Genomic DNA, 19,723 nt, shown 5'->3' with positions numbered 1-19,723 from the left:
TGAATCCATCAGCCCTAACCCGATTTGTCCTAGCTGCAAGACTGCTAACGAACGTCTCAGACTTTTATGGTGGTGGAACTGGATGGCGGACAGTTCCACCATTTAAGTATATATGCAGTCCAATAATATCCTTTATTCAAATATCGAATACAGCCATTGTAATAATAGTTAACAACATCCATAACCAATACCAAGCAAATCCATAATGTATAATACAAACAAAACGAGCCATGCCATAAATTCCGTATCCCATTCCCAATATCAAAATAAACTACAATATGCAAATATTCTGTTAATACATAACCAGAATTGAAAACCGTAACTTTTGTGCAAAACAGTTACTCGACGCCAAACGAATAGACTCGGACTTCACCATCATCACTACCAGAGGCTAATCGCGAATCGGATAATCCGACGCAAGCGACGGGTGCAGAATGGCCGCTGAACGTGTGCAAACATCTACCACTTTGAATGTCCCAGACCTTGACTAACCGATCGTGTGCACCGGATACGATGCGGAATGTATCGGCAGCTAAACCCCAGACGCCTTCGACGTGGCCGAAGAGAGTCTTCGTGCACTCTCCTGTGTTTGCATCCCAGAGTTTGATGGTGTTGTCGAGAGATGATGTTAGAATGTGAGGAAGCTTGCGTCTCCGTCGGTTTCTGTCTCTAATGACAGCGCGAGACATGCTTGGAGAAGAAGGAGAATGAACGCTAAATTCATCGTCAGACACGTGTGTACTAGATAGCGCTGGTTCTTGCTCTCTGTATTCGCCGCCTTCGGGAACCAATTGATTGCCGCTTAGAGGCTGGTAATGGTGGTGATGATGGTACTGCTCATTTACGTCGTCATCGTCCTCGGCTACTTCATTGTCATCCTCCTCTTCGTCACGTAAAATGACCGGCAAAACGCACTGCACCTGGCCGAAATGTCCCTGATCATTACTAACGCCTGACATGCCAGCACCATTGAAAACTCGTAGACATTCATGTGTGTCAAGATCCCACATGCGAACGGTAGTATCGTCACTGGCCGAGAACAAAATGCGAGACGGACTGTGAATGTTGACTGCGTTGACCCAGTCTGTATGTCCGCGAAGAGTGAAGAACGACTTATCTTTAAAATTCCACACACGGATAGTGCTGTCCGCGGAACCAGATGCTAGTAGCGTAGCATCAAAGTGCAGACTAAGGACGCCGTCCGCATGGCCACGTAGAGTTGAAACACATTCGCCGGTCTTGTAGTTCCATATTCTTATAGTCCGGTCCATTGATCCAGTAACCAATTTCGAGTCATCAAACATTAATGCCCGGACACCACGGACGTGACCGCTCAGAATCCTCAATAACTTGCCAGTCTCAATGTCCCATACTCTGACCGTCGTATCATAAGATCCTGTAATTAAGACTGAATGATCAAACTGCAAACACATGATACCATCGGTGTGGCCGTTGAAGACTTTGAGCTTATACCTTCCACGGCGCCAGTTTTGTTCTACCTTTAATCTTTCCGAGTAAACATCTTTCCAAGGCCGGGTGAGTCTTCCGGCTGGCACATTCTGAGTGGTCAAGGTCGACATATCACTGTTCCGCGTCCGCTTCGGAGTCTGGGTATCCTCTGAAACGGTTTCTTCGGAATCAGAAGCATTAGACTCATCGATCGAACGCTTCTTGCCGTTCGCACTAGCCGCATCCGTTGGTGTCAAACTGCCACTGTCATGTGTTGAAGCGTGCTGCTGCGACAAATTCTCCATTCGCTTTTCAATATCTTTCTTGCATTCCCTCAACCGCCGTCGTTCTAGCAATGGCAAGCCCCAGCCACACTTTGTGCACTTGCGATCAATGTGCTGTTCGCACATTCTGTGCCACACCGTATCGTCGTCGGCGAGCTTCCGCCAGTTCTTGGAAACCTGGGCGGCCTTACATAGCGATGATGCATCCAAATAGCATAGAATCTTGTAGGAAATCTCTGGTGGCAGGGCGGAAACGAAGTCGATTCTGATTAGTTCGCGTAGCAACGAGGACACGTATGACAGTTGCGGCGAACAGCATTGCGAGAGAATTCCCTTGAGGATCAAATTTCGCTCTTGCGCGGGAGCAGCGGAAAATATGCTCCAGACGTGTGTAATTACTTGCTGGTCTTGCTGTGGTAGAGTGTCTAGTTGCTGTGGAGGAGACGAAATGTTAGTGCCACGCCCGAAAGTACACACCAAAGGATCACCATAACAATCAATGAAATTAAATAGAGATACTTACACTCTGTAGCTGCTCCATATCGGTCTCATCGGCTTGTCGCTTGCATTTGAAGGCGGGATGGTGCCGGTAGCAGAAGTTGCGGGACTCTTTGTAGCTCTCGGGATAGAGTCGCTGTGGGATATGTCGCGTGAGGAACGGAGTCAGTACGGCGGCGACGTTCTTGTCCTGACGCTCGCCGTCGACTCCGGGGGGGGAGCATGAGATGTCGGAGCCAGACATGGTGGTAAGTAGAAGCAGAAGCACTTCGTGAGGAGCGTGGATGCGTCGAAGTACAAAGGGCAGACGTTTTATTCGTTTTGTTCGACGCTTGAAAACAGCTGGCGAAGCGGCGCAAGTGCTGCGATGATTGAGGGTTAGGGTAATATTATGGTGAGCACACCATAATAACGAATTTTTGCGCCGGGTCGCGCCAGATTCGCGCCGCACCAAAAATCGAGCACCTTGCTAGTTCTTTCACGCAATTGCCCGGATCGCACTCGTCATGCTCTGAGCAACTACAACAATAACAACTACAGTAACGGCTACAATTTACGGCGATAATGCTGCCGCAGTCGGCAAGCGAACCCAGCAGCGCAACTGCAGAATTGCGGTTCTTCCTAGGGAAGGCACGTGACGAGTGGGTGGAGCAAGTCGTCGCACGTCATCGCACGAGCCAGCACCGTGAGCCTTGCGAATTCAGAATATTTTGTAATCTACCTGCGCCAACTTCAAGAACTGCCCCAAATTTGAATGTTTTACCAACTAATTAGCTGTTCCCTAGAGCTGGGGTCGCGTTCTAGTATTGGAAATAATCTACAATGGCGTATGCCACTCCTTGTCCAATTGTCTGCGGTTATAAGCCTCAGCCTGGTTATATGCCTCCCGGCCACTAAATGTAGACACGACTCGCATTCCGATTAACTGAAAGAATTTGCATCTATGCCGTATGAAAAAAAATTAAATACACTGATGTTTTCCAGTAGTTAGATGCTATAATTAAATGTACAGTGAAGGGATGCCGAAAATTTGCACCTAGACAATTAATGTCCTATTTGAGAACTTCGCATCTACTTGAGGACTCACATAGGGTCTTGGAATTAATTTGACGTATCTGTTGCAAGGTCACTTCATAAATCCACGCCGCCAAACCACTCAGTACGTATTGTGTGGCTGTCCTATGTCATCGCGTATCCAACAAAAGGGCCAAAACCGTGTATGACACAAGTGTCACTGAGTGTTAGGACAGGGTGGATTGCTCCCAACCGTGGCTGTAATATGCGAGGGCTTCGTTGCAGTTCCGGTTTAGGGTGTTCCGCCTCGCAAACATCCACACAATTTGCGTTGAAAACTGGGCATGAGTTTATACAGTATGTGGCGAGTTACAATGTATGTATGATAGCAAAGAACGGATTATGTCGTCTGATATTCGGAGGAGGCGATTTGTCCCGGATGGATATGACGCCCACGAGTTAATTCGTCTCTGATCTCAACGAATCATAGAACTAGAAATCTACAAACGTTTGTGAACAAACCATCCTTCTGATATTCACTACTTATTATACAAAGATATTCAAATCAGTCTATAACCGGAAACATAAATGAAAACCATAAAAATGCCAATTACAATGTAATACTCCATTCACATGCTCGTAGGACTCAAGCTTCTTTGCCGACAACGCAGCGTACCATAGCGCCCTCGTTCACTACCACACGACCCCGACCCACAGCAACATCTGGCATTGCGTCTCCTCGCCGTTTGAGTCCGGCTTGCACTTCTACTCTGGTTTCGTTCTTGACTAGAACTCCTTTCGTCAGCACCCCTCAATCTCCATCCCCATCCATTCTTAAAGCCGAGTGGCAAGTCATCAGTGGCAGATCCAACAGCTTGCGACGCCGATCGCCGCCGTCGGTCATGGAACCGGTTGCCCCTCTCTGTCCGGATAGCAGAGAAGTCCAGAATCTGTCTGACCACGCGTGAAATTTCCTCAGAGTTCTGAGAGTCGAAGTTGCCTTCGGAGCAGATAAGGCGAGTCAGCTCGACCATCTCCGCTCTCTCGGCCACAGACGGGCGTCGCCCGAGATTCAGCCGCGCAAAAGCGGATAGAGACGCAGACGCGGACTCGCGCCGAGGAATGGACGATTTGCGAGGAATGGAAGGTGATCGGGGACTTGACGGGCGGGACGTCGAGGGCGATACTGGTAGTGACATGGTGGATGGCCGAGCGAACGAGAACGGAGAGGGAGGACCGTACAAAGGCTCGTCCAGCGGACCGGGGGTGCTGTATGTTGAGAAGGATGATGATCGCGTGTAGCAAACGGGCGAGCCCGAAGATATGGATGAGGTTGAGCGTCGGCGGCAGGTCACAGTGGCCATCGTACCATATATGTTGGTTAATATATGTGTCGACAAAGAGTAAGAATTCTGCCGTTGGTGGCGACAAAAAAATGCTCAGCTGGGAGTACTACTTGAGGTGCGCGCGACGGCTCTGCGACGGCGCAGCACTTAGTCGACGATGGCAAAGGTATACGACGATTTAACTCTACCGTCCGGTAGTCGTCAGGTGTCGACGGGAACGGCAGCAGGCCCCCGACCACTCCCTATTAGGGTTAGCGTCCTTATTCTCCACTATTCCGCAAGTATTCTCGAACGATATTAGCGTGGCACTAATGCACTTTCGGCTTAGTGTGAGCCCTGCCGGAATAACGTTTTTGCAGTGTCTTTGTCAATTGTGGCGATAACGAGCACTGCAATCTGTCTTGCCGGTCAGTGGTCAACTACTCTGTGTTCCTATCATTTTTAACAAGTGGTGTATTCAACTCTAAATGCTCGAGAGTCAAATACCTCTGTATGACTTAGTAACAGTCAAGCCATCCGGGGACGACCGCTTCTGTGCATAAAATACAGCAGCGTAAGCAGAGTAGACGGCCGCAATGCAAACTTCTAACGAGACAGAATATGCGTGGAATGATAATTATCCCGAAAGTAGTGTTTAATATTTTGCAGCATGCACCGGAAGACTTGAATTAGACGGAGACGAAAAAAAATCTCTGGTTAAGCAATGAACTCGAGACAGTTGGCGCCGGTGTTAGAAGCCCAGATCCTGCTTCCGTTTGCTTGCCTCGGTCATACGTTTTCCTGATCGGCTGTCAAGCCCCTCGTCGACCCTCGGTTAAACTTTCTAGTAACCATACGGCGGCAGTCGAGCCTTCCAAAAACCTTTCTATCTCTCGTTTCTATGATTGCTATGCGCTCGCATTTAATCACACCGCGGTCGCGATTTCGGATTCTATAACGTTGCAAGATGTAACGCTAAGCTCAGATGACTCTCAATGGTTCTAAGGTATTCAAGTAAGTCTACACAACCTTAGTATCAGATACTCATTTCGTATATTTTGTAGGTCTAGTTCTTTCCTCACTGATTGCTGGATCCCGTTTTGAACGAATAACAACAGCAAAGTAACGAAAGCCCGAAATTTGCGATGATAGGGCACTTTTAAGGTTTAGCGATTGCTACTTGGGCAAGCTATGTTTCTCCCAACCAAACTCCACATTTAGCTCAGCCCAATATCGAACATCCTCCAGAACATCACTCAATGGTACCATATTCATCCAACAAGTTCAGTGAGCGTGGAAGTAGTGTCGACGTTATCTCATAATGGAATCGACTGCCCAACCGTTAATCCGTCAGCGCAGAGCAAGCTCGGGTCGCTTTGGCGCCTTGTGCGCCTTGGGCGTCTTGGGCACGCCACCGAGTCTGACGACCCTGCCATCCGAGATCTTGACGTTAATATTCCAATTCCTACAGCCGCGTGACTTGTACCGCTTGTTTTTGGTCTCGCGATACATCAACTTCATTGCCTCGTCGGCAAGTATTTGGCAACGGTTGACAGCTGGGTCGGGGTTCGAAGAGAGCGAAGATTACATTACGCGGTACGCATTCCTGAACGCGCCGTTTCGAATTCGGGCGTTACGCAAGCCGCAGAAGACGGTAGTCGATGATACTGAGGAATATGCTGAATCTGATTGCATCTCGGAACATTGCGCTTACAATCACCCGGTCGTCCAGAACGAGAAGCGGTTTATCCTAGGCTCCAAAAGTAAGCAGGCGAACAGCCATACGCAGGCCGTCCGGCCTGTAGCTCCTGTCAAGGAGTGCTTTAGTATTTTTAGTATGGATGTATTAGATGCTAATGTGGGAATGGTGATTGGTACTGCCGATGATTGTACAGTTAGGATTTGGGACGTTCGGGATACCATCCGCGGCACTAGTTTTGCGCAAACACGGAATACTGATCTTGATGGGGCATCGATTAGTGATGTGAAGGTTGATAAGCTCGGGCAGCGAATTTGGATCTCGGCAGATAATGTTCTTCAGGAATGGGTATGGGCTGTTTGTTTAGCTGTGCGAGAGGTACCCGCTAATGATATGCAGGACTCCAGTACCCTCCAGAAAATATCTCAGACTGTGTTTGACAAGCCAATTTCAACTATCTGCCCAAATCCTGGTGAGGTTCCTCAGTCGGTTTACGTCGCAACCCAGGGCTGTCTTCATTACCTCGACTCGCGTCTTCCAATGAGCTCAGTCCGCTCGACATCTGTGCCGACTTGCGACGGACGTCAACGGGTGGCGGTCCCAGGTTACCCACTCTGCATTCTCGCGTCTAGCTTCTCTCCTAATACGGTCTCCGTTGCTGGCCGATTTCCCTCGGTCCTAACCTATGACACTCGCAATTTCCCGGCCATTCTCAACAGCGCGTACTCAGGCGCCCACTCCCTCTGCGCCATGAGCGCCCTGCCCAACAACCACGGCATAGTCGCAGCAGGTGAATACAATGGCCGTGGCACACTCGAGTTCTACGGCAACGTCTTTTCGCAGTCGACGGATTGCAACACTCTTGCGGCAATCCGCTGGGTGAACAGATACACCGCCTCTCGGTCGTCGCTACTCTCTCTCTGCCAGCCGTCGTGGACATCAGAACTCATTCTCGCTGGCTCGGCGGATGGGGCCATACGGTGCTTCGACGCGTCGAAGGACGGAACTTATTACCGAGAACTCATAGGCAACGAAACCGGAGGCACGTTAGGGGAGTCGATAATGATCACATGTATCCTTCCCATCACGAGTCGCACGGCCGCTGTCCTCGTCGATGGAAAACTCAAGGTCTTGGAAATCGGCAGACCGGACGATGAGGACGTGTTGGAAACAGACGAGGAAAATGAGGAGACACCGGACATTATGGTGCAGCGACAAATGGACGAGAACGTTAGACAGGCTGTGCGCAGGGAGTTGTTTGGTATGCATAATTTGAATGCGTTGCTTATCTCGTTTTGATAGAATGTCTGGCCGGCGTTAGAAGTTAATATAAGGTGTTACAGCGATGCATCAATTACATGGTCGCACAGGAGTACTTATTCATTTTTTTCAGCATTTACTTGTTCCATTATTAGGCTATTGCTAATATATGGACGTTCTTGATTTGACATGCCTTGTCTAATATTAATTGCCGATTCCATCATACAAAATGCTATAACACATTCTATTCATATTTACAAACCAATCAAGTCACCTACACCCGTCAAGAACTACTTCCCTGATCATCCAACAACCGCTCTTTATCTTCATTCGTCTCCGACTTCACAGCGCCTTTCCGCCCGGCCGTAGCACCAGCAGCAACAGAATCGCGCTCGTCGTCATCCGACCGATCGTTCTCGGCGTCCGACAACAAGTCATCAACCGCAAACGCGTCTTCCTCGTCAATATTCTCAAACGCATCATACAAGTCCCTTGCTTTCCTCCTAGCTGGTCGCGTAGCCCCGTTGCCGCCGCCACCGGCTTCTAAATCATTCCTGCTGCGCAGAATCTGGAATTCATACCCATCGCTATCGCCTGCATTCCGCCTATATCCCGCGTTCTTACGACGCTGGACGCACAGATATACGACCATCAACGCGACAAAACCGATGATCAGAAGGGCGGCTCCGTAGATCCAGACGACTTTGTCAGTTGACATGCCGAAGGTTGGGAACCAGCTGAAATACGGCGAGTCGTGCGAAACGCTGTCGTTGTCGCTTTCTTCATCATCGTCTTGATAGCCGTAGTTATCTGTTGTTGTTGACGTTGGCGCGGACGTCGTGGTTGACGTGGGAAGCTGTGGCTCGGATGTAGTAGAATCTATCATTGTCGATGAAGACGTAGAAGGCATAGGCGTGGGAGTGCTCTCGGCCGTTGAGCTTGTGGTAGAATGACCAGGTAAATTTGGCATCGGGAAAGGTTTCGCGCGGGCAGAATCAATAGCCTCACCCCAGATCCTCATCGTCCAGTCCTCAAATGAACCCTTAAGCTCCGGCGTCTCATCGTCATAAACAGTCAAAGTCCAGGTACCGACGCCGTTCTCACCCCAATGCGCAACACTCATAAACGTCCAATTAACCATGCCCTCGTTCGAATTGTCCAAATTCCGCGTCGTCGCCAACATCGAAATCACACCAAAAGGACTCGTAAGCTTGACAGACAAATCACCGCGACGCTGGTGCCGGATGTTAACAGTGACCTGGACGTGCTCCAGTCTCGCCAGATTAGCATTGTGGAGATCATTCTCGTCGATCGTAATATACGAGCTGCAGCCGTCCTTTCCGAACGGGATTTCTTTGTGCACTGCCGCGACGTGCGTGTCGAACCAGGCTTGGGGCTTGACTTTTTGGTATGTCTTTGCTGCTTCCACGATCGCGAACGTATCCAATTTTCCGTACCCGTATCGGTGGGAGAAGTCCTTACCGTTAGCGGTTAATTGCCACAGACCATCGGGGTTATCCACTTTCACTGCGGTCTGGAGTGCGAGGTACTGCATGTCTCGCCATGAAAGGTCAGGCCGAATAGACAACACTAAAGAAAAAACGCCGGCGGCCAACGGTGCCGCAGCAGATGTACCACCGTGCGCATCAGTGCATGACTGTTTGCCGACGTCGGTAGTGTGGATGCTGTCGCCGCTGCCGGACGAGTAAGTGACCACGAGCTGCGCGGAGCAGTCCTCAGCGTAATATGGATGCAGGCCCTTCCGGTCCAACGCCCCAACAGTGATTGAGTATATACTATTTGTGTATCCGTCAAAATTGCAATTGTCGCCATTCGCGGCGCCGTTACCGGACGCAAAGACAAAAAGACTGCCCAATCCATTCCTGCCTTTCTGCACTCCATTAATAAACGCGCGTTTAATCAAAAGCCCCGGCGCCTCCATAGACTTGCCGTCATCAGGTGGACCCCAGCTGCAGGAATAAATATGATTGTCCTGCATTTGATAATTTAGCGCGGCAGCCTCGTCCGCGTCTGTAATTTCTTTTGACAGGATCCTGATACCGGCAACTTTGGACTTGTACGCCACACCGAGACCGCAAACGTCGTTTTTAACAGCAGCGACTTCGCCGGCGCAGCGAGTTCCATGCTTGTCGTCAATTAAGCGTGGTTTAGGTAATGGGTCGTGATCGTTAAAATCGAATGATCCTTTTTCGAACTGCTGTCATTAGCATATTCCAAATAGCGCTCGTCATATTACCAGACAGACATACAAAATTATCACGCAAATCGTCGCTTTCAAAGTCCAATCCGTCGTCCACGATGGCGGTAACAACTCCTTCACCAGTGATATCTGGATCAAAATTAGCACCGACGCAAGCACTGCCAGATACTATAACATACTCTGAAGCCAAACACCAGTAACATTAATGTCATGTCCAGGTTGCAATGGATTCATCAAGTGCCACTGCTTTTCAAACTCCGGATCCTGAATCCCGAGCGCGTTTTCGACTTCCTTCAATGGCAGTAGAGACGAATCTATGGGTGAATCGGACACCGCCCCGCGCTTGTATAGCCTCTTCTTCTTCAATTTCTCAAAATACCGAATCGATTGTGCACCGCCGCCTCGCTTTCTCAACGTGACCGCGACGTGATCGTCGGCATCGCCGCCGCCGGCGGTATGCGTGGCGGAGAAGAGATAATGATTTTCCAAACTGCCCAACGGTTCCTCGAACCGCAGGCCCATCTCGCGCGCAAATTCATCGATTTGGCATGATATATCGCAGTCGCTGTGCATTAGGTCACGGGAATCCCAATCGAACTCGACGGCGTAGTAGTCCCTGCTCGCGTAATCCCGTGGCAAAGCGTGGGATCGTGGATCTAACAGGATGTCTCGCGTCGCTACACCGACGGCTAACTGTGGTAGTATTGAGAGTACTGAGAGCGTGAATATTAGTAATAGCGTTGGTGCACATCTTATTGACGATAGTGATGCCATTGTGTGGGTGCGTTGGTATCGGGCAAGGATTCTGCGCTGGTCCAGCGGTTCAACTGGAGCAGATCGTGCTGTCCGTCGCAGCTACTACCATCCGAATACGTCGGATGATATCCAAATTCAGATCTCCGAGCAGTAGTATTGCAGCACGAGACGATCAAGTGATAGCAAATGCGGGAATGATGCTGTAAGATCAAATCAATGCTCGAACTCACACAGCGGCCAAAATCTACCACTATTGGATTTGTTAATCCCGTCCGGCAGGACCGCGCTGCTCAGGGATGTCTCTGCAATATGCTATTGGTCTCAAGAGACACTATAGGGAGACAATTCCTTTAAGCCGCGACTAGTTCTCGGAGTGAAAATTGCCGTGAACGTTCGTTCCGCGACACACTACACTTCCACCGTTGACAGACAAGACTCGTTTCAAAAGCTTTGCTTGTCCCGGGTGCACCAGTCCCCAGAAAACCGCAAGCACAGGCACGCCGCGTGGCCGTTCTTGTGCCGTCGTTTCTTCGCTATTTTAATCACTAACTGTAATGCGGCACCAGATTTAGTTTAGCGCAGATATTTCAGGGGGCCGGAGACGAGTAGAAAGACGATACCTATTACGGGAAGATGACCCTACAACCTATACAATCGTGTTTGGTCGTTGGCTGAATGCGGCCGGTGATTTGCAACGCAGGATCGGTGGAAAACAAACGTGAATGTATCGGTATGCACGTTGGTCATAAATAGAGGTTCAAAGCAAATACTCTTAGTTAGCGATATGTACCCATGTACAATACAGCCATATATATAACAATTATTCACCACAGGACGCCATATTCTAAAACCACATTAAACCTGCGCCTCCTCCTTTTCCGCCGTGATCTCTAACTCCTCTATAGCAACAGTAACCTCCTCGAATTCTACGCTCTCCGTCGCAGTAACAAAAGATTCGCCCGCGGCATCGTCAGCATCAGCATCAGCATTCTCACTCGTAACCTCCTCTTTTTCGTTCACACTCTTCACATCCTTCTCAGCCGCTCGATTGATACTATCCAACACCTCCTTCTGCGTCTTAGCCGCCTCAACCTCCTCCTCCTCAATGCTCTTGACAATCGCAGTTTTGCTCCACAATCCATCCAGCTGCTTTCCCCACCCGCATTTTTCCGCCAACTCACGCGCACCCTCGTCACACGGGCCCAAAACCACGACATCGGTCTTGCGTCGCCCAAAATCGCCTACACTCTCGAGATTGAAGAGGATCCGGGGACAAGACACTTGCGACGGCAGACTCGCAAACGGATGTACTTGCAGACTCGTACCGGCCACAATGATGAGATCGGCGGCTTGCAGGTCGCTTGTCGTGAGTTTGAAGAACCGAGCAGGGAGGGCTTCTCCAAAAAACACTTAAAACCTAAATTAGTAAAATGCACGACACGTAGCCGTAGCTAAAAGGCGCAAAAGAAGGCATACCAATATCAGGCTTGACGAGCCCACCACAGCGCTTACAGGTCGGGATCTCATTCTCCTTCATCGTCACTTCCAAGTCTTCCTTGCTCATATCTTTCCCGCAATCAATGCAATGGTTCTCCGCAAATGAGCCATGTGCCTCCACAATTTTATCGTCCGATACTCCCGCAATTCGTTCCAGCGTGTCGATATTCTGGGTATACACCCGCCTCAGCACTCCCCGTTCCTCTAAAACCTTGACAAACGAATGAAACATGGTCGGTCGGAATTTGCCAGGGTAGAGCTCGTGCGCGAGCATATAGAACGCCTCGGGCCGTTTTCTAAAGTAATCGATATCAAAAACAGCTTCGGCGTACGGCAAGTTCAGTCTGGATAAGTTGTGATACAATCCGGTTTTGGGAGACCTGAAGTCTGGGATGCCGGCAGCCGTGGAGATGCCGGCGCCGACCATGACGACGACGTTGCGGACAGCGCCCGAGGTCAGATAGGTTGCCATTGTCGAGAGGTCTGGCGGGCCTGAGGTGGTTGGGAATTTGAATTTCGCCATTGCGAGGATGTGGGCGTGGGTGCCGTAGAGGAGACAGTGTAGAAGTCGGGGAATTCGCAGATCGACGAAGTTTTAAGCTGTTATATTGATGAACAATTGCGAATAAGCCAGACGAACAAAACGAAGCAGTAACTTTTATTTTCGGATTAATACTGGGGACTCACAAGATGGTTCGCTGTGAGGTAGAATATGAATATGCGGGGTCTAGCGGTCGGAACAAATTAATCGCAACGCGATGAGGTTCCTAGCACGTTTTGAAGTCAAAAGTGCACTGGCACGGCCAATCATAGAATTGCAGTTATTGTTCGTATTTCCATAGTTTATACCCTTTAGCTAATAATTTTCAAATCACCGCCCGCCATCATTTTACATTTCTCTTCCGCCTATGTAGGTCATAGACCATGTAGAATAATACGCTCAATTCATCCATCACATACTTTCACTATGCAACGAGACATGCCATCACCCTCATCACCGCCGCCCCTAATCGTAAAAGTGTATCAGTCATTCTAAAATATCTATCACCAAACACAGATCAACCCAAATAACCAAATCCAAATAATCAACCGGATTAAATACAGATATATAGCAGAAACGTTATACGGAATCACACTCGTATTCGTACAAAAGTAAATGCAACCAATACCAAGTGTATTGTAGCTGACCAAATTTACAGACCAATATTAACTTATAACTCCAATGGCACGACAACAATTGCAATCCCATATTAAAACAAAAAAATTTTATGCTGAATATGCGCCGTGAAGTGAATTATTTCCCATAACTTTTGAAACAAAAGTCTTTCGTCAAATTTTGCATAACATGCCATGCCTTAAATGATAAATAATTAAGACTGCGACGAAAGCCTAACGCACTCTCGGTAGGCAGATTCGAGTTCTTGCATCCGCGCCTCATCAATCCCCAATATCTGATGTCGTGTATCATATGCATGTTCTGAATGAGAACTCTCGGGTTTATCCTGGAATTTCCTGATATTCTGAAGAGCTTCCTGTTTCTGCTCGCGGTAATCGACATCGACGAGGACCCACTGTCCTTGGCGTCCGATATCGGATATAGCGCCGTAGTTGACATCGTGTTTGTCGACGACGGCTAAGCTTGGTGCTTCGATTATCACCCGTTTGGTATGTTGATTGCTCTTAACGCAATTGACCACGACATCGTTTAACTCACGCATGGATTCGAAGCCGTTGCATAGACGCAGCTGAGTTAGATGGACAATAATATTGTCGATCCTAAGATTCTTGAAAAACGTTGGACACAACGAACTTCCTCCAGAGACGGACAGAACCTGCAACGAGGTCCTCAGTGACGGCGCGAGAAACGAGCAGATATGGTGGTTAGTGGACAGTATCCGACTAGGACAATCCATAATCAGCGTCTTGAGCTTCTTGAACATGAGTGGTAGTGGATGATAGGATGTTGTCGGAGCAGGAAAGACTTTAATAGTTTTAAGGTCGAGGTACTCCACATTCGGTAAGAGCCGCGTAAAAATTTCCATATCCTGCATTGACCAGCAAATATTCTCAAGATACAATGTGTCGATGTTCACGAACGCGTCAGACCGGACATTTTTCATCGCTTCCGGGTCGATAACGCAACTGGATAGCCAGATTTGCCGCAGATTGGTAAAGCGGGCAAGGACCTGGAACCAGACGTGAGAAAAGTTGCTGCCGCGACGCCAGCCAGCATAATATGACCACGAGAACTTCTGGATCCGCTGCATAGAGGCAGCGGACGCCGGGAATAGATGCTGCCAGTCCTTGAGGCTGATGTCGTTCATGTTCTCAAGGGCAAGAGACTCGATATTGGGACATATGTGCAGGATTGTCGGCAGGTGGGTTAGGATCGGAGTCAGGTCGCTCGGGAGATACCCCGTGGTGGCTCGTGGTGTGAATTCGCCCGGTGCTGTGTACGAAAATGACTGAACCAGTGGCGCTAGAGTTAGCGACGACGTGAGGAGGGTCGAAACTAACTTATTGAACTGACGGATAGAGTGGAGACCGATGTTTGCGTACAGATATCGGTTAACCTAACAGAACGAGGAAGTCAGCATTGGTAACATAACTGTCGAGACCAAGGAACCCACATCGCTGCACAGTTTGGAACATGTCCGGCCTAAAGGTAGGAGCTTTTCTCTATGAACGTCGTGGCGGTCGGTGACTACGTAGTCGAAAATACTGTTTAAAATCTCCGTCGGCAGTGTCGTGAGCCGAAGCCTCTCACGCCGGTCGTCGGGCTGTGAAGTATTTAGAGGCACTGTGGTGATGACTGACGAGGACGTTAATGAGTTCGAGTTATCACTGAACGACCCCGACGGTGATTCTGTCGCAGAAGGTGACGCGAACGAGGACGAAACATTGACATCGTAGGAGCTACCAGAGGGCGACATTGCAAACGGCGAACTTGGAATTGAGACAATGGATGCCATGAACGTGTTGGGCCGCGGGTCAGTCGTCGGAATGGCGAGCCGCGAAGTAGAGTAGCAGCTCATCATTAATAATACGCGGACGTCGAGTACTCTGTTCACAGTAGGGCGCAGTACTCCATTTCGGAAGACGAGAGTGCAGAAAAGCTCAAGCACTGTTGTGACGACGGAGAGAATAAGCCGCTGCCGGGCACTACAAGCACTGGCGAACCCGGATGTCGAGGACAGTGGTAGCGTAAGACGGAGCTGAAGTGCGACTGTGCGAGCGCAGGGTCGAACACAGTTCAGCCCTAACCTCAGGGCACAGGTACACGAGCAAGCCGCACAAAACTAGGTACCAAGACGTGTCTTACCGGATTGGGCTTAGCCTGGACGCCACCTCCTCTCTCGGCCGTGTGTGGCCGACGTCATGGCATCGTAATTCTCCGCGTGTCGCATCGTGTCGGTCGATATTGTCGACTGCATTTCGCACTATCTCACCCTTATCTGCGTCGGAATCGACACGCGCCAACTGGCTCGTCGGCCTGCTGGCTAACTCGTTCGCAGCGCTGCACAGGTTAGCACCTCAACCGCGCTGGCCCTAGCGCTACCCCGGCACACAATTTGCAATACAAGTGGACGACGCACAAGAGAGACCGGAGTGTATTAGTATTGATATCATTAGGGCAAATGTGATGGAATAGCTAAGGCAAGCGCATTGTCATTCTGTACAATGGGCCAGCTAACTTATGCCCACAAATATTATCGCGTTATCTAATTTCTTTCGCGCGATATTATTGCGCACAGTCAATGCGGCAGTTATACCGCATCTGAGCATGACAAAACTCAACTCTTATGGCGTAGTTAAAGTTTGGATTGTTGGTCCCGCTGATTTGTGCTGCACATTTGCATCATCATCGCGGGTCCGTCTAGCCGACTTCGGCGTAGGCAGCTCCACTCTCATCGCATTCTTGCTCTTTGCCAGCCTTTCTGTCGATGGCGGAGGCACTAGCAAGAACGTTTGCAGTGTGTTGCAGGCTGCTTGCATTGCTGGGGCGGCGCTAGATCGTCTGATCGTGCAAACCGCCCTGCTTACTTTGTAGTAATTTGCCTATTATTTCTGTGATGCGTTGATTGCTTTTGCCAAAAATTCGCGTTGATGGCAGGACCATAATAGTAGACAATAAATGCGTAACCGAAATACAATACGCTAACAAGACCGCGCCGCACTAGCACAGGAAAGGACATCTCGACATCAGTTGACTCGACATCGCTAGCCGCATTGGGACCCTTATGCCGTTAATAATGTCGCAGTAGATTATACGTGTAAGCAAACTGGACATGATTGAAGACGAGACCCCAACGCATACCGAAGCTATTACACTTTCGTCCCTTTGCCCTGATGATCCGGCGCACGATCTGGAATCGATGTAGATGCAGTAGCAGCCATTAATAATATAGTCATATTGCCTTTCGGCTTGTAGCTGGACTAATATGTTCCAGTGGTCTGTTCGAAAAATATTTTAAATATCCCTCTCTGACATCATAAAACAGACCCCCTACGTCATCGAACGTCCTCGACAAAAGCGTTTGACGGGAACGCATTTTCCCATCGCCGAATGCACACATGCTGTGTAAATCATATCCGGACGGCTACTCATGCCGGAAAACCGCTCCAGTCGCAGCGATCACCACTGATCGATAATTTCCACGGTGGGGCATGCGAGCCCAACACAAATGTCGATCGTTGCTTCTTCAAATGTCCTAGCATGTTCTTCACCGTAACTGTGTATATGGTTGACCGCATGAGCGGTAAAAGCAAATTACGACTGATCGAAGATTACGAGCATTCGGTATGTAAGCCCGACAATAAAGTCAAATGTACTAACCACAAATCAAACATACAAGCGCCAAACTCACTTTGACCGATAAACAATAATAGTTCCCAAAACTCCGCCCACCACAAGCCGATCCGCCAAGTCGCCCAGGATATTCAACGGTGTACTCTCTACCACAACCGGCAAAGACGAGGAAGAGCTCGACTGCGTCCGCGCGCCACCTACCGCCTCGCGACCTAGCACGATAAAATCAGACGACGACTGGATTTCCTGTTTGGCTTTCCTGAGTAAGTACTGACTCACGTCCGTCACATTCGAGTCGATGCTCTCCAACAAAATTCGCTCCGAGTACGCACTAGTAATGCTAAGTAAACTATCGTGCGAGTCTGTGTCAATGGACCCATGCACGATTGTCGCCGTGACGTCCTTGTTACCAAAAACCCGTTCTTTCAAAAACTTGAGTGCCTCTAAATCGTCCTTGTTGCCAAAAAAGGGGAATAAGATATGATGACGCTCTCCGCGTCCCCCGCGGGTAAACATCCAGTTCGCCGCATTGTTTCCTTCGTTCACGTGTTCGACAGCAGCGTCGTCAAACCCACGATCCAGCAGTACCACCACGTCGCATGTCGCAGACTCGTACAGACCTTTGACGATGCGGACCATCTTTGACGTAAGGAAGTCGCTGTCGGCCGCGTTTGTCACGGTCCACGGCACAACCACCATGTCGCTATCCAAATCAGCAGCTTTGCTAGCAGTATACTCCGCGAATTCGTTGTCTGGAATAATTGCCTTGGCACCGGTAATTCGACTACGGTCCCAGAACTTGCCGACCGAAACAAATGATTGTAGAATCGGGTCCTTACGCAGAGAAAGTGGACTATCCTCATCTTCAATACTACTCGCGCGCATCAAGGCCGAGGTACGGTCCGTCAATTCCTCAAGTTTGAGACCATGAATCATCAGCGCGTCTGACTGCCGCGCTATACTGATCGAATCCGCCTTCTCAGAGGCACCTCGGCGACTAGGATGGATTGTCTGCGTTTGCTCACTCGATGTGTAGCCCCTATTGGGGATTAGCAATCTCAAGAATACCGTGATTCCGCTAATCGATTCAAGACGAGTGAGCATCACGAGAACCTTGAGTGGTGCAGGCGGCGCAGTGTCCTCGCGAACAGTCTCAGCGGACGGTCGTCTTGTGTCCGCGCGATACGGCACAGTCGGCACATCAACGAATGGATCGTTCCAGGTAATATCGCCACGCCGCCAGAGTGCGACTTTCTTTTGATACCAGGCAGGGTAAAGTAGTGTTGTCAAAGGAGTGGTCAGGAATGTACAAGCAAGCGCCATGACCACAAACATCGTAAACACTCGCTGGCTTAAAATGCCTGCCTGGAGACCAACATTAAGCACAATTAACTCAACCAATCTATTTCTTTCGTTAGGCCGGCCACAAAAAAATAATAACAAAAACAAACGTACCCTTTGCACGACATCAAAGTACCAACAGTGAGTGATTCTCGCCACAACAGTCCGTTAACCTTCGCGGCAAGCGTGCCAGCGGTTATCTTTGTAACCATAGCAATCACGATAATAGCAATAGTGTATCCCCACGTGATGCCATTATCCAGCAAACCCAAATTCGTCTGGAGTCCCGACAATGCGAAATACAGTGGCAAGAACAACAGCGAAATGATATCCTCGATCTTCTCCGTAACGCCGACCGCAAACACTCTCTCGTGTGGGACAACGATACCGGCGAGGAATCCTCCGAAAATTGGGTGCACACCGATTATTGACGTGAAGAACGCAGAGACCAGGACGACAACGAACGTGAAGACCATCATGAACTGTGTTGGACCGGTGTCGAGGCTGCCAGACCGGCGAGCAGCGTATCTGAATATTGGCTTAACAATCAGCAACAGAAAGATGATCCAGCCGCATGAGACGAGGACGACCCACAGGGCAACGATGCCGCTGGATGCATTCACAAGGGCGACAGTCAACGCGAGGAGGACCCATCCTACGATATCGTTCGACACACCAGCGGAAAGGACAACGGTGCCCACATTCGTTGACAATAATTTCAATTCAGTCAAAATTCTGGCCAGTACAGGGAACGCCGTGATGGCCATCGCGACACCAATAAACAGCGCATACAGGCCAAATGACACCGGACTGGTCACATTGTCCGCGACGTGGTATGTGCGATACAAGCCATACGACACGGCAACGCCCAGTCCGAACGGCAGCGCCATGGAGGCTAGGGCCACGCTGCCTGCAGTGCGCAAATTTTTGAGAACCAGAGATATATCGACCTCGAGACCGACCAAAAACAGGAAAAACACCAATCCAATGTTTGCAACCAGAGTGATCAAAGGCATCGAGGCCGATGGAAAGATAGTATTGTTGAAGTTCGGGATATGACCCATAACCGAGGGACCGAGCAACACACCACCGATGACTTCCGCGATAACACGAGGCTGGCGAAGAAGAGAAAGCGGATAATGTAAAAGTCGACATATTACCACAATAATAACAACCTATTATTATCCGTCAATATTAGCACCGACATATGCCCGGCGTGTATACCTGTATAATAAACAAAGGAAGTGGATTTGATGCATTGTACGCAGTAGGATTTAAACCGCCAAACACACCAGCTTGATTCGACGCAGTCATTGTTCCCTTACTCTGGACACTAAACGCACTGTCGACTAGTTCGACTGGCAGAGGGAACCAAGAGTACAGTCAGTGAGCGGGTGAGATGTGGAGGAGGCTTAAGCACGATCTTGCTGTCAAACTGACGCCGCATTATTGAGCTCCGCCCCTTAAATTAGGGATTTAACTTTTTAAAGTTCACAGTGTGATCACAACATGTGGCTGGTTGAAGCATACATGTCACGACATTTGATACAGCAGTGTTAGTTTTTGATA

At 49.3% G+C, this 19,723-nt stretch overlaps 7 protein-coding genes across 7 annotated transcripts; 1 reads left to right on the top strand and 6 right to left on the bottom strand.

Moving 5' to 3' along the window:
- Nucleotides 1–113: 113 nt before the first annotated feature.
- Nucleotides 114–2,548, bottom strand: V1508DRAFT_386767 (quinon protein alcohol dehydrogenase-like superfamily). Its single transcript, XM_066937824.1, has 2 exons — nucleotides 2,257–2,548; nucleotides 114–2,165 (listed from the first exon to the last, which is right to left on the bottom strand). The coding sequence occupies exons 1-2, from the start codon at nucleotides 2,473–2,475 to the stop codon at nucleotides 339–341; spliced, it is 2,046 nt and encodes a 681-aa protein (XP_066795687.1). The 5' UTR covers nucleotides 2,476–2,548; the 3' UTR covers nucleotides 114–338.
- Nucleotides 2,549–3,669: 1,121 nt separating this feature from the next.
- Nucleotides 3,670–5,092, bottom strand: V1508DRAFT_417974 (uncharacterized protein). Its single transcript, XM_066940402.1, has one exon. It carries the CDS (start codon nucleotides 4,607–4,609, stop codon nucleotides 3,875–3,877), a length of 735 nt encoding a protein of 244 aa, XP_066795686.1. The 5' UTR covers nucleotides 4,610–5,092; the 3' UTR covers nucleotides 3,670–3,874.
- Nucleotides 5,093–5,891: 799 nt separating this feature from the next.
- On the top strand, nucleotides 5,892–7,568 carry V1508DRAFT_397652 (uncharacterized protein; the record flags this gene model as incomplete). Its single annotated transcript, XM_066938167.1, has 2 exons — nucleotides 5,892–6,617; nucleotides 6,669–7,568. 2 exons carry the CDS (start codon nucleotides 5,892–5,894, stop codon nucleotides 7,566–7,568), a joined length of 1,626 nt encoding a protein of 541 aa, XP_066795685.1.
- A 122-nt stretch (nucleotides 7,569–7,690) lies between these two features.
- V1508DRAFT_135419 (peptidase S8/S53 domain-containing protein) lies at nucleotides 7,691–10,690 on the bottom strand. Its single transcript, XM_066935979.1, has 3 exons — nucleotides 9,930–10,690; nucleotides 9,800–9,879; nucleotides 7,691–9,744 (listed from the first exon to the last, which is right to left on the bottom strand). Exons 1-3 carry the CDS (start codon nucleotides 10,522–10,524, stop codon nucleotides 7,813–7,815), a joined length of 2,607 nt encoding a protein of 868 aa, XP_066795684.1. The 5' UTR covers nucleotides 10,525–10,690; the 3' UTR covers nucleotides 7,691–7,812.
- A 572-nt stretch (nucleotides 10,691–11,262) lies between these two features.
- V1508DRAFT_417970 (DHS-like NAD/FAD-binding domain-containing protein) lies at nucleotides 11,263–12,752 on the bottom strand. The gene is made up of 2 exons (XM_066940401.1): nucleotides 11,983–12,752; nucleotides 11,263–11,915 (listed from the first exon to the last, which is right to left on the bottom strand). Exons 1-2 carry the CDS (start codon nucleotides 12,524–12,526, stop codon nucleotides 11,362–11,364), a joined length of 1,098 nt encoding a protein of 365 aa, XP_066795683.1. The 5' UTR covers nucleotides 12,527–12,752; the 3' UTR covers nucleotides 11,263–11,361.
- Nucleotides 12,753–13,332: 580 nt separating this feature from the next.
- On the bottom strand, nucleotides 13,333–15,204 carry V1508DRAFT_455934 (uncharacterized protein; the record flags this gene model as incomplete). Its single annotated transcript, XM_066942634.1, has 3 exons — nucleotides 14,634–15,204; nucleotides 13,402–14,576; nucleotides 13,333–13,357 (listed from the first exon to the last, which is right to left on the bottom strand). Exons 1-3 carry the CDS (start codon nucleotides 15,039–15,041, stop codon nucleotides 13,333–13,335), a joined length of 1,608 nt encoding a protein of 535 aa, XP_066795682.1. The 5' UTR covers nucleotides 15,042–15,204.
- A 1,663-nt stretch (nucleotides 15,205–16,867) lies between these two features.
- V1508DRAFT_397648 (Sodium/hydrogen exchanger family-domain-containing protein) lies at nucleotides 16,868–19,468 on the bottom strand (the record flags this gene model as incomplete). The annotated part of the gene is made up of 3 exons (XM_066938166.1): nucleotides 16,868–18,215; nucleotides 18,269–19,329; nucleotides 19,379–19,468. The coding sequence occupies 3 exons, from the start codon at nucleotides 19,466–19,468 to the stop codon at nucleotides 16,868–16,870; spliced, it is 2,499 nt and encodes an 832-aa protein (XP_066795681.1).
- Between the last annotated feature and the right edge of the window lie 255 nt (nucleotides 19,469–19,723).

The sequence above is a fragment of the Lipomyces doorenjongii genome, assembly GCF_038497915.1.
Source record: "Lipomyces doorenjongii strain NRRL Y-27504 unplaced genomic scaffold V1508scaffold_26, whole genome shotgun sequence".
NCBI classification, from domain to species: Eukaryota; Fungi; Ascomycota; class Lipomycetes; order Lipomycetales; family Lipomycetaceae; genus Lipomyces; species Lipomyces doorenjongii.
This window is presented reverse-complemented; position numbering and strand designations above follow the sequence as displayed.

Bases quoted from the DNA above. Each gene is read 5' to 3' on its own strand.
- V1508DRAFT_386767 (XM_066937824.1), bottom strand. From the start codon at position 2,475: ATGTCTGGCTCCGACATCTCATGCTCCCCCCCCGGAGTCGACGGCGAG. The intron at 2,166-2,256 runs GTAAGTATCTCT...TCTCCTCCACAG, and splicing joins ATATGGAGCAGCTACAGAGT to CAACTAGACACTCTACCACA.
- V1508DRAFT_417974 (XM_066940402.1), bottom strand. From the start codon at position 4,609: ATGGCCACTGTGACCTGCCGCCGACGCTCAACCTCATCCATATCTTCG.
- V1508DRAFT_135419 (XM_066935979.1), bottom strand. From the start codon at position 10,524: ATGGCATCACTATCGTCAATAAGATGTGCACCAACGCTATTACTAATA. The intron at 9,880-9,929 runs GTATGTTATAGT...ATTTTGATCCAG, and splicing joins TACTGGTGTTTGGCTTCAGA to ATATCACTGGTGAAGGAGTT. The intron at 9,745-9,799 runs GTATGTCTGTCT...TAATGACAGCAG, and splicing joins ACGATTTGCGTGATAATTTT to TTCGAAAAAGGATCATTCGA.
- V1508DRAFT_417970 (XM_066940401.1), bottom strand. From the start codon at position 12,526: ATGGCGAAATTCAAATTCCCAACCACCTCAGGCCCGCCAGACCTCTCG. The intron at 11,916-11,982 runs GTATGCCTTCTT...TTAGGTTTTAAG, and splicing joins GCTCGTCAAGCCTGATATTG to TGTTTTTTGGAGAAGCCCTC.